General features: G+C 44.5%; 1 protein-coding gene across 1 annotated transcript in view; it reads left to right on the forward strand.

The window, feature by feature from the left end:
* The window catches only part of LOC141128042 (uncharacterized), a 728240-nt gene that overhangs the window by 335088 nt on the left and 379611 nt on the right, over positions 1 to 13541 (forward strand). Inside the window, 1 exon segment of the mRNA XM_073615085.1 lies at positions 3426 to 3589. Coding sequence (XP_073471186.1) covers positions 3426 to 3589 — 164 coding nt within the window.

Below are 13541 nucleotides of genomic sequence, written 5' to 3' on the forward strand. Positions count from 1 at the left end.
TTTTGTGACTAGGTTAGAGATGTAGCTGGGGGCCAGGTTGTGGATGCAATTACATAGTGCTCAGTAGGTGAAAGCTTGTCATGTCCAGCAAGGAACAACACTGCCGCTTGAATCCCTGTGATGTGTGATCCACAAGTGCCGTTACACAGCGGGGAACTGTAGCCTCAAGGAAACTCGGGAGGAAGCCGGCTGGGTGATTCAGCAAGGAGGTGATCCGAAAGTGTCAGACAAGGAAGCCGCCTACCACTGTGGTGGGCCAATCAGAACGCGTTTCGGAGGCACGGCCATGCCTCCTGTCAGAGAGGTTACCTGGTTGAGTGTCGGTGCGCACCGGGGCGCGTTGGTGCGCGCGTTCCTGTGCGTGCTGGGGCGCGTGCTTCTGGGGGCACTGGTGTGTCTGATCCAGCTGGCCATGGTGTGCGCGGTGGTGCCCGGGTGCGCGCGCGTGTACGCATTAGCGCGCGTCCGCCTATGGGCATTGGGATGCGTGTGCCTGGTGGGGCTGGTGTGTGCGCCGGTGTCCGGGGGTGCGCTTGGGCGCATGCAGGTGCACGGGCGTCTGTGCATATCGCACGTGCACGTGCGTGGCGTTTGACGCCAATCAGCCTATTTAGGCTTGCTGCAATCTCTGTTCAGTGCTGCCTGATCAACAGCTTTTGTGCCAAGTTCCGTGATCCTCTCTGTGTTCCTGTGTTCCTGAAGTTCTGATCTGTTACGACCCGGCTTGCCTATTGGATCTCCCTGACTGCTGCCTGAACCTGACCCCGGCTTGTTTGACCCCGCTTTTGCTTGCTCCTCTTGTACTTCTGCTGCCAGGCCGTTGCCGACCTCTGCCTGTGTGTGACCAGTCTAAACAGCTCCTGCTCAGCATCTGTTTCTAGTGTTCCTGAATACTACCTGCTGTTCAGAGGATCACCTCTCTTCCGGCATCCGGATCCTTACACCAGGCCCTCATATCACTCTGCACTCGTGGGCTTCCTATCTGCTCTATCAGGGGTCCCGAGTCGGATACGTAAGGGAGCCTACCCTCTGCCCAAGCGGACTCACCGGTCTGGTAAGTGGGAGACCTGACACCTCCTTCATCAGCTGATGCTCTGATGCTTCCATCGGTTTTATATAGGGAATGCATTAACCCAGTGTATGCCATGAGAACGGATTCAGCTGGATAAGCAATATATATGAATAGAAGAATATATATAAAAAAAGATTAAAAAAATGTTTTTTTGACAAGAAATCTGGAATTGTTAAAATGTTAAACTGTAAAATGGTCCAACTGTTCAGCCATGCTTAACAATTACTATTATGTTAATAGTACAAATTATTATCAGATGAACCGCACATACTGTAATTACCATTCTTCCAATATAAGCGTTATTTGACACATGCTGTATGATAACCTCTTGTTTGTACAAATTATCCAGAAAACAATAGAATTTATTAAAAATCGATTGAATTTTTACTGCAAATGCATTTAATGCCTAACCTCAATGTCTAAATAATTTTTGGTCATAATTTTGCCAGCAATATTAGCACAACAATAATTATAGATTACTGGGGCTATTATCATTGAAAATACTTAAAGCGGGATTCCGGCCTTAAAAAAAAAAATTAAAAGTCAGCAGCTACAAACACTGTAGCTACTGACTTTAAATAAGTACTTACCTGTCCTGGGTGCCCGCGATGTCGGCCGCCCGAGGCCGACCCGTCCCTCGGCGTTCGGGTCCCGGCACCGCCATCCTAACTAAGGGAAACAGGCAGTGTAGCCTTACGGCTTCACTGCCCGTTTCCTACTGCGCATGCGTGAGTCGCACAGCGCTTTGTGACAGGGTTGCGATGTGTTGTGGGACACACACAGTTCCCATAACACACCGCGCCCCATTTCCCAGAAGACAACGTGGGGAGGAGAAGAGACAACATCACCGCAGTGTAGGAAGAGGCAGATTAGGAAGACTGCCTAGCAACAGCCATTTCACTTAAGTAAAACATTTTTTTTTTCTTTTCCTCCATTTTTTTAGGTATTTTTTGTGCAATTTTTTTTTCAGGGTGGACCTCCACTTTAAATACTGATAAATTAGTGCATGGTAAGAATTCAAATCCTGACCACATTCTCTTCCACTTAGTGTGTTTCCTTTTATACATGGTTTTAGACACTTTACTGAAGGCATGGACAGCAGAGAAATAATGATTTTACAATTGCTGTCATAGCAGTTAAAGGGGTTGTAAACCCTCAAATTTTTTCACCTTAATGCATAGAAACCCTTTTGTAGTGCAGCAGCCCCCCAGAGCCCCACTATTACTTACCTGAACCCAATCGTTCCAGCGACGGGGACGAGCAGAGCAGCTCCAGCCTCTGTCTCGGGGCCTCATTGGCTGGACTTATAGCAGCAAGATCATTGGCTCCTGCAGCTGTCAATCAAAGCCAAAGACACGGAAGCCGGGGGGGAGGGGAGGGGGGGCAGCTGAGTCCTGCTGTCTGTGTCAATGGATGCAGCAGCAGGACTCTGGAGCACACCCGCATGAGTGCTCCCAGGGAATGTGGGTCTCCACGGGGGAACTTGAGAGGAGAAGGAGCCAGGAGCGCCACTTGGGGACCCTTGCACAGAGGAAGTATGTAGTAAGTATGACATGTTTGTTATTTAAAAAAACAAACCTTTAGAACTCCTTTAATTTTTTTTTTTATCATGTAATTACACTGCATCTCTAAGTGTCTTGTGATAAATAACAGAAACTTTGGGGATACTCTTTGTTTCTGTCCTTTTAAATTGCTGAAGGTACATAAGCAGTAGGCAGCAGCATCTTTTCTCTACGTTATTGTAACCTAAGTGCTGACCAGAAGCTGGTTGTTTCTCTTTCAAAATGAGTGGTAATAAAGGCATTCTAACTAACTTTAATGCTAATATACAGTGGGAAATATTTACTAAAACTGGGGAGTGCAAAATCTGGTGCAACTCTGCATAGAAACCAATCAGCTTCCAGGTTTTATTGGCAAACCTTAATTAAACAAGCTGAAGTTAGATGCTGATTGGTTACTATGCACAGCTGCAGATTCCGAGTGCTCCAGTTTTAGTAAATCTCCCCAATGTGTCTCCATGGTTAAGAGCAGCAGGACACCTTCATGTAAAGGTTTTTTTTTTTGGAGGTGGTGGGGGTGTAACAGCATGTACCTGGTAATCTAAGTCAATGTTTCTCAGCTTCAGTCCTCAAGGCGCCCCAACAGGTCATGTTTTGAGGATTTCCCTCAGATTAAACGGCTGTGGTAATTACTAAGGCAGTGAAACTGATCAAATCACCTATGCAAAATAACGGAGAGCCTGAAAACATGACCTGTTGGGGCACCTTGAGGAATGGAGTTGAGAAACACTGATCTAAGTAACAACTGACTTAGGTCAGTCCTTTTAATAATTAATTCATCTATGTTTTTTTAGGATGGCAGTTCAGGCTATATGGCTGCTGAGCATCTACGTGGATTAATTGCAGCAATCACTAAAGTTTCAATTGAACTACACAAGAGACTGCGGACTGTTTTTTTGGAGACATCTCAGCGCTGTCACTACATATTTACACTTCGTGATCTTGCAAAAGTATTCAGGTAATCGAAATGGAAAGATGCTACAAGTGTTGCTTGGGTTGATTTAAAAGACCCGTTAGCTAACTTCCATGAACAGTTATTGCTTTGTCAGCACTTTGTACCAACTGTAAAAGCTGTTTAAACCTGCACTAGGATGACATGTCAGGTAATTCTGTAATACATAAAGTTAAGTCTTGCCAACATCACTGAGTAAAAAGGTCAGTCCTGTGGCTATGTGTGACAATTACTAGAGATGGCTGACTCCAGCTTGTCTATCTCATTCGGCTCACAATTTCAGCGTGATGATTAATAACAAGGATTTTGAGATGAACCTGCAGTTTCTGCCCTTATTAGTCTACATCTGTCCAAAATGTCCTTATATAATTTCAAAGCACTCAGCTTTTTCTGTGGAAATGATGAGCTCAGATATATTTTCATGACACTATTTACGTAATTTTTCTGTATAAATTGTATTTCTCCATAGTTTTATGCTTTGTTAAAAAGCACACAAAAAGCATATTAAGAAAAAAACATATTTTCAGTATTTATGTTTATATTTACTTAACCACTTGCCGACCGCCTCACGACGATATACGTCGGCAGAATGGCACGGGCAGGCAAAGTAACGTATGGGTACGTTACTTGCCTCCTGCGGGCGGGGTGTCCAATCGGACCCCCTGATGCCCGAGTCGGTCGGCATTGCTCCCTGAGCGATCCGAGGTGAGGGGGAGGCCATCCATTCGTAGCCACCCCCTCGCGGTCGCTCCCAGCCAATCAATCTTCCTCTGCCTCTGAAATGTAAATAGCGGCAGAGGAAGTGATGTCATCTCTCCTCGCGTCGGTCTTTTTCGTTCTGGCACCGAGGAGAGAAGACATCCAAGTAAGTGCACCAACACTACACGTACAGTAGAACACTCTAGGCACACTTTTCACCCCCCATCACTCCCCAATCACCCCCTGATCATCCCCCTGCACCCCCTGTCACAGTGATGCCAATAGCATTTTTTTTTCTGATTATTGCTTTGGTGTCAGTTTGTGACAGTTATAAGTGGTAGGGCAGTTAGTATTAGCCCCTTTAGGTCTAGGATACCCCCCTAACCCCCCCTAATAAAGGTTAACCCCTTGATCCCCCCCCTGTCGCCAGTGTCACTAAGCGATCGTTTTTCTGATCGCTGTACTAGTGTCACAGGTGATGCTAGTTAGGGAGGTAAGCATTTAGGTTCACCATCAGCGTTTTATAGCATCAGGGACCCCCATATACTACCTAATAAAGTTTTTAACCCCCTGATTGCCCCCTAGTTAACCCTTTCACCAGTGATCACTGTATAACTGTTACGGGTGACGCTGGTTAGTTAGTTTATTTTTTATAGTTTCAGGGCACCCGCCGTTTATTACCTAATAAAGGTTTAACCCCCTGATCGCCCAGCGGGTGATATAAGTTAAGTTTTAGGGTCAGATAGGGTCTGCGTCACCCCAGGCAACGTCAGGTTAGTGCCAGTACCGCTAACACCCACGCACGCACACACCGTACACCTCCCTTAGTGGTATAGTATCTGAACAGATCGATATCTGATCAGATCTATACTAGCATCCCCAGCAGTTTAGGGTTCCCAAAAACGCAGTGTTAGCCGGGGGCTAGCACCTGCGTTTTGCCCCTCGGCCCATCCCAGCCCACCCAAGTGCAGTATCGATCGATCACTGTCACTTACAAAACACTAAACACACATAACTGCAGCATTCACAGAGTCAGGCCTGATCCCTGCGATCGCTAACAGTTTTTTGGTAGCGTTTTGATACAGTCGCTAACAGTCAGGAGCTTTTTTACCTGTGAGTCTTACTAGTGTACCACTAAATTTAGAACCCAAAATGGCAAATCGAAGGTACACTAGTGAAGAGGCCTACACGTTTCTGAGCATGACAGATAGTGAAGAGGAAGTCACTCATCTGTCAGATTCAGGCTCAAAATACGATCCTGTAGAGGACAGCGGCTCCATGACAGATAGCTCTGATGATGGAGTTGTGGTCCCTGCCAACGTCAGGCGTACCAGACCCGATCTTCCTCTGCTGTTGTTGAGGTGCAAGAATCGCAGGTTCCTCATATTGAGCAGAGCAGTACTAGTGCCACTATTCCTTCTGGTGAACTGGCAAGCACCTGTGGCCTAGTACACCCTGGTCGTACATCCAGCACTGCAGTAACGCTTGGTGATGTGGCGAGTCCCATAAGTGCAGTTCAAGCTGGTGAGGTGGCAAGCACAAGTAGTGTCCCGCTGCCACAAAGAAGAAGACGAACACAGGCCCGTCGTTCCCATAGTGCTCTTCCTGCTGCATTCGCCAATCCTAATTGGGAACCCACCACTTCTGCAGCACCCGTACTTCCCCCATTCACTGGCCAACCCGGCATTCAGGTGGAAACAGTTGATTTTACGTCACTTGATTTTTATTCGCTGTTTTTCACTGAAGATCTGTATAGATCTATTAAGGACCAAAGCAATTTGTACGCTGGTCAACACATCGCCACTATTCCCCAGTCCTCCCTTGCCAGAGATTGGAAACCAATTACGGTTTCCGAATTTAAGATCTTTCTGGGCCTTTCCCTCAACATGGGCATAACTAAAAAGAGTGAGTTGCGGTCATATCGGTCCACTGACCCAATTCACTATATGCCCTTGTTCTCTGCCTCCATGACCAGGGAACGATACGAGTAGATTTTGTGGTTCATGCACTTCAACAACAATGAACTCTGTCGTCCTCGTGGAGACCCTGGATACGATCGGCTCTACAAAATTCAGCCCCTCGTAAACCACTTCAACCAACGTTTTGCAGACTTGTTTACGCCCCATCAAGTTGTCTGCATTGATGAGTCCCTGATTAAGTTTTCTGGCCACTTGTCATTCAAACAGTACCTTCCTAGCAAGCGTGCCAGATACGGGGTCAAGATGTATAAGCTCTGTGACAGGGCCACAGGCTATACATGTAGTTTTATGGTTTACGAGGGAAAAGATAGTCACTTAGAGCCGACAAACTGCCCTGACTACATAGGAAGCGCTGGCAAGATTGTGTGGGACTTGGTGTCACTCTTATTCGGAAAGGGGTACCACTTGTACGTGGACAATTATTACACGAGCATGCCACTTTTTAGTCACCTGTTTGATCATCAGATTGGAGCATGTGGCACCGTGCGACCTAATCGCGGGGACTTTCCCCAGCAGCTTGTGGATTCCCGTCTTAGGCTGGGGGAGAGAGCCTTCTTGCAGTGTAATAATTTGCTCGCTATGAAGTGGAGGGATAATAAGAATGTTATCGTTCTTACCTCCCTTCATGCAGACACGACGGTCCAAATTCCTACGGCGACTGGTGTTGTGGAGAAACCCCTCTGTGTCCACGAAAATAACCTTAACATGGGAGGGTGGTCCTCAACGACCAGTTGTTGGCGACGTACCTACGTACCTAGTTGCCCGTAAGGCCAGACGCTGGTACAAGAAAGTGTCTGTTCATTTATTTCAATTGGCTTTGCTGAACGCTCATGTGCTATACAGAGCTTCAGGATGGACTGGATCCTTCCTTAAATTCCAGGAAGAGATTGCCAGAGCCCTTCTGTTTCCAGACGATGCTCCACCTTACCTTCCCCAACCAAATGCAGTAAGCTGGCTGCATGAGAGGCATTTTCCTTATGTCCTCCTGAGTACCCCTACGCAACGAGCCCCCAAAGAAGATGTCGTGTCTGCAGCAAGCGCGGATATAGGCGTGACACCTGCTATTATTGTCCCTCCTGTCCTGACAATCCTGGTCTTTGCATTGGTGAATGTTTTGAACGCTACCATACACTAGTTGAGTTTTAACGTAGGGTACAGCACTGCACAGACTAGGCACACTTTCATAGGGTCTTCCAAGATGCCATTGCATTTTGAGAGACCCGAACCTGGTACCAGTTACAAAAAAAAGCGTAAAAAAAAAAAAAAAACACACAAAAATATATAAAGTAAAAAAAAAAAAATAGTTGTCATTTTATTGTTCTCTCTCTCTCTATTCTCTCTCTATTGTTCTGCTCTTTTTTACTGTATTCTATTCTGCAATGTTTTATTGTTATTGTGTTTTATCATGTTTGCTTTTCAGATATGCAATTTTTTATACTTTACTGTTTACTGTGTTTTATCGTTAACCATTTTTTTGTTTTCAGGTACACAATTCAGCTGCAGCGTGGATTTATTTATCTTGACAGCAACACCTTTTGCTCCCTTGATACATAAAGCCGTGACTCCAGCACTGTTGGAGGCGATTTCACCGCCACAGTTACATACTTCAGCATATATGCAGAAGTATGGGGGCAGCAGAGGCCGAGGAGCGATTTGCTCCTACCTTTTGCAGGAGGATGCCCCCATGCTTCGGCATATATATATATTTTAGGCACAGGTTGCGTTAAAAAATGTTTTATTTTTTACTATTTTTTTTTGTATTTGCTTTGCAGGTATGGTAAGTCTTACTGTTATACTGTAATGTTATTTTGTTTTATTGTTAACCATCATTTGCTTAGCAGGTACGCCATTCAGTTGCAGCACGGATTTATTTATTTTGACAGCAACAGCGTTTGCTCCCACGATAAATAAAGCCGTGACTCCAGCGCTGTAGGAGGTGATTTCACCACCACAGTTAAAAAAGGAGCATATATGCCGAAACATGGGGGCAGCAGGGGCGGAGGAGCGATTTGCTCCTACCTTTTGGGGCGAATGCCCCCATGCTTCGGCATATATAAACAGTGCATGTATACCCATCATTAAAAGTGGGTGGATGAAGGGAGGTATTCTAATGGTGGGCATACCCACCGATCAATCTCTTTTTTTCGTTCAGCCCACAGGCTGCATGAAAAAAAGTTTACAATATATGCCCAACAAGGACCAGCAACGTACTGGTATGTTGCTGGACTTTGAGTGGTTATACCAGAATGATGCCTGCAGGTTTAGGTATCATCTTGGTATCATTCTTTTCAGCCAGCGGTCGGCTTTCATGTAACAGCAATCCTAGCAGCTAATTAGCCTCTAGACTGCTTTTACAAGCAGTGGGAGAGAATGCCCCCCCCCACCGTCTTCCATGTTTTTCTCTGGCTCTCCTGTCCCAACAGGGAACCTGAGAATGCAGCCGTTGATTCGGCCAGCTGACCATAGAGCTGATTAGAAACCAGAATGGCTCCAATCATCTCTATGGCCTAAGAAACCTGAAGCTACGAGCATTTTATGACTTAGATTTCGCCGGATGTAAACAGCGCCATTAGGAAATTGGGAAAGCATTTTATCACACCGAGCTTGGTGTGGTCAGATGCTTTGAGGGCAGAGGAAAGATCTAGGGTCTAATAGACTCCAATTTTTTCAAAAAAGAGTACCTGTCACTAACTATTGCTATCATAGGGGATATTTACATTCCCTGAGATAACAATAATAATGCTAAAAAAAAAAAGAAGAAAGGAACAGTTTAAAAATAAGATAAAAAAGCAAAAAAAAAAAAAAAAAAAAAAAGCAAGCACCCCTGACCCCCCTCCCCCGCTCTTGCGCAAAGGCGAATGCAAGCGTCGGTCTGGCGTCAAATGTAAACAGCAATTGCACCTGCATGTGAGGTATCACCGTGAATGTCAGATCGAGGGCAGTAATTTTAGCAGTAGACCTTTTAAAGGCTTTTAAAAATGTATTTAGTTTGTGCGCAATTTTAAAGCATGTCGTGCTTGGTATCCATGTACTCGGCCTAAGATCTTTTTTTATTTCATCAAACATTTGGGAAATATAGTGTGTTTTAGTGCATTAAAATTAAAAAAAGTGTGTTTTTTCCCAAAAAAAGTGTGAAAAAAAATGAAACAGCCACCATTTTAATCTGTAGAGCCTTTGCTTTAAAAAAATATATAATGTTTGGGGGTTCAAAGTAATTTTTTTCCAAAAAAAATAAATAATTTTTTCATGTGAACAAAAATGTCAGAAAGGGCTTTGTCTTCAAGTGGTTAGAAGAGTGGGTGATGTGTGACATAAGCTTCTAAATGTTGTGCATAAAATGCCAGGACAGTTCAAACCCCCCCAAATGACCCCATTTTGGAAAGTTGACATCCCAAGCTATTTGCTGAGAGGCATGTCGAGTCCATGGAATATTTTATATTGTGACACAAGTTGCGGGAAAAAGACACATTTTTTTTTTCCACAAAGTTGTCACTAAATGATATATTGCTCAAACATGCCATGAAAATTACACCCCAAAATACATTCTGTTGCTTCTCCTGAGTTTGCGGATACCACATGTGTGAGACTTTTTGGGAGCCTAGCCGCGTACGGGACCCCGAAAACCAAGCACCGTCTTCAGGCTTTCTAAGGGTGTAAATTTTTGATTTCACTCTTCACTGCCTATGACAGTTTCGGAAGCCATGGAATGCCCAGATGGCACAAACCCCCCCAAATGACCCCATTTTGGGAAGTAGACACCCCAAGTTATTTGCTGAGAGGTATGGTGAGTATTTTGCAGACCTCACTTTTTGTCACAAAGTTTTGTGACAAAAAAACAAACGAGAGCTGCAAAATACTCACCATGCCTCTCAGCAAATAGCTTGGGGTGTCTACTTTCCAAAATTGGGTCATATGGGGGGGTTGTGCTATCTTGGCATTTTATGGCCTACGAAACTGTGATAGGTAGTGAGGAGTGAAATCAAAAATTTAGAAATCCTGATCTAGAAATCCTGAAGGCAGTGATTGGTTTTCGGGGCCCCGTATGCAGCTAGGCTCCCAAAAAGTCCCACACATGTGGTATCCCCTTACTCAGGAGAAGCATCAGAATGTATGTTGGGGTGTAATTCCACATATGCCCATGGCAAGTTTGAGCAATATATCATTTAGTGACAACTTTGTGCAAAAAAAAAAAAAAAAGTTTGTCAGATTCCAGCAACTTGTGGCAAAATATAAAATATTCCATGGACTCAACATGCCTCTCAGCAAATAGTTTGGGGTGTCTACTTTCCAAAATGGGGTCATTTGGGTTTTTTTTTTGCCATCTTGGCATTTTATGGCCTTCAAAACTGTGATAGGTAGTGAGGAGTGAGATCAAAAATTTACGCCCTTAGAAATCCTGAAGACGGTTCTTGGTTTTCGGGGCCCCGTACGCGGCTAGGCTCCCAAAAAGTCCCACACACGTGGTATCCCCATACTCAGGAGAAGCAGATAAATGTATTTTGGGGTGCAATTCCACACATAACCATGGCATGTGTGAGCAATATATCATTTAGTGACAACTTTTTGTAATTTTTTTTTTTATCATTATTCAATCACTTCAAAAAAATGTAATATTCAGTGGTCTTAACATGCCTCTCAGCAATTTCCTTGGGGTGTCTACTTTACAAAATGGGGTCATTTGGGGGGGGGGGTTGTACTGCCCTGCCGTTTTAGCACCTCAAGAAATGAGATAGGCAGTCATAAACTAAAAGCTGTGTAAATTCCAGAAAATGTACCCTAGTTTGTAGACGCTATAACTTTTGCGCAAACCAATAAATATACGCTTATTGACTTTTTTTTACCAAAGACATGTGGCCGAATACATTTTGGCCTAAATGTATGACTAAAATTGAGTTTATTGGATTTTTTTATAACAAAAAGTAGAAAATATCATTTTTTTTTCAAAATTTTCTGTCTTTTTCCGTTTATAGCACAAAAAATAAAAACCGCAGAGGTGATCAAATACCATCAAAAGAAAGCTCTATTTGTGTGAAGAAAAGGTACAGCATTGCATGACCGCGCAATTAGCAGTTAAAGCGACGCAATGCCAAATTGTAAAAAGTGCTCTGGTCAGAAAGGGGGTAAATCCTTCCGGGGCTGAAGTGGTTAACTAGAAATCTGGCTTAGAACTGTGTTTTAGGATGTGATCAAACTATTGAGACTAGTGCAGTTGGTTTTAGTGTAACGATAAACACACATTCCTGGCCAGCAGAATGCCATGCTAAAATAACTGTGGTGAGCTTTTTGTGGGGGAAAAAAAAACACTTTTTATTGGGTATCTCTTTTACTCTCATGTTTACTCTTATTTAATTGGGTTTCTCTCCTCATTTAACAGTAAGGCATGTGCATGCTTTTCAAAAAGAGGAGCCTCCGAAGTTTGCATGACCCAAGTAGCTCAGCCCTAACCCCACTCTCTCCTCACAGGCTGTGATTGACAGCAGCAGGAGCCAATGGCTCCTGCTGCTGCTTCCATGGCCAGTGAGGGGAGAGAGAGCAGAGAGCCATGGCTCTTGGGCACAGTGCTGGGTTGAGATCGAGCTCAGGTAAGTATAAGGGGGTTGGTGGGGGTGAGGTGGCAGTACACAGAAGATTTTTTTACCTTGAAGCATACAAGGCATTAAAGTAAAAAACCTTCTGCCTTTAGATCCACGTTAATAAATATGATGTTATCATTGAGAAGAACATTTTTATTTAATGAACTGTTTTTAGGCTTTTTTTTTTTTCATTTGCAGGACAGAGTACAAGCAAATATCTAGTTTTAATTGCTGCTTGCCTTCCTAAAAAACAAAAATGAAAAAAAAAAACTAATGATAATGAAGATAATCCTGTGTGTTTAAAATTCAAGATGTGCTAAAACACATCATATATGGGGGTTGATTTACTCAAACTCGAGAGTAGGGATGGGTGAACGGTTTGGCCTGAGCATAATTTTCGGGCCGAACTTTCGTTGTTCGGACATTTTGGCGAACATCTGAACAAACGGGTTGTTCGACCGTTTGTTCGCCCCCCCCCCCCCCCCGAACCAACCACAATGCATTGCGGTGCTGAACAGTGCATTGCAAGCCCTGATTGGCTGAAGCAGTAAAACCTGCCTCCTTGCCCACATCTATTCCTTCCATAGCCCTAACATCAACCATTGAGGAGTTAGTTATTTGACCACAGCATCAGCCACTTGCTCCTTGATGATGCCCAGCCATTACTGGATTCAGATGTGGTTCTGAGGTTGAGGATGACAGGAACATGAGCCTTAGAGAGAAGGAGGAACACTGGTAGACAAATTGGCATGTTCCCCAAGCCGCAGAGTATTACCAAGTTGTCTCCAGTGGTAATGATGAGGATGGAGGAGATGGAAATGATAATGATGATAATGAGGTCACTGATGCGACTTTGGTGCCAGATAGAGCAGAGGAGGAAACTGAAGGTGAGGCGGCACAACACCAAGAAAGAGTAGAGAGCAGCCACCCTATTCCATCACATTCTGCAGCTGTTATCTCCCGGACCACTCCCCAAAGCTCAGCTGTCTGGGCCTTTTTTCACCACATCTGCAGCAGATTGCACCGTTGCTATCTGCAAACTGTGTCTCAGGCACATCAAACGTTTCAAAAACACCAACCATTTGGGTACCACATGTTTAACAAGGCATTTAACGTCCAACCACTCAGCCCGTTGGCAAGAGCACCTAAAAGCCACACAAAAGGGGCACAAATCTGCCCCTCCTCCTCCTTACCTACTTCCATCTGCCCCTGCTATACTGAGTCATTACCTCTCAGCAGCCTCCACTGACAGGGATGATGGTATAGCACAGGGTGTCCCAGGTCCTAGCAGCACATCTGCCAGCAGCACACCACCAGCTGTAGACTGTAGCTGGCAAATTTCTCTGCCCCATCTGCTGCAGTGGAAAAAAAAATACAGTGTCTGCCACCCACATGCCCAACATGTAAATGAAAGCTTTTCAAAGCTGTTAACTCTCCAACTTCTGCCTTTCAGCATAGTGGATTCTTCCCCTTCCATGACTTTGCACAATGTGCTGTACCACAATGGCAGGTCCCCAGTTGCTACTACTTTTCACATTAGGCCGTTCCATCTCTCTACCATCACATGGAAGGGAATGTTCTGGCATTGTTGGGCAAGGCAGTCAGCCTTAAAATCCACCTTACTGCTGGCTTGTGGTCCAGCAAGCATGGGCAGGGACAATATATTTAGTTCACAGCACAATGGGTAAAGCTTCTTGCAACTCAAAA

Source organism: Aquarana catesbeiana, linkage group LG02, assembly GCF_042186555.1.
Source record: "Aquarana catesbeiana isolate 2022-GZ linkage group LG02, ASM4218655v1, whole genome shotgun sequence".
Lineage (NCBI taxonomy): Eukaryota > Metazoa > Chordata > Amphibia > Anura > Ranidae > Aquarana > Aquarana catesbeiana.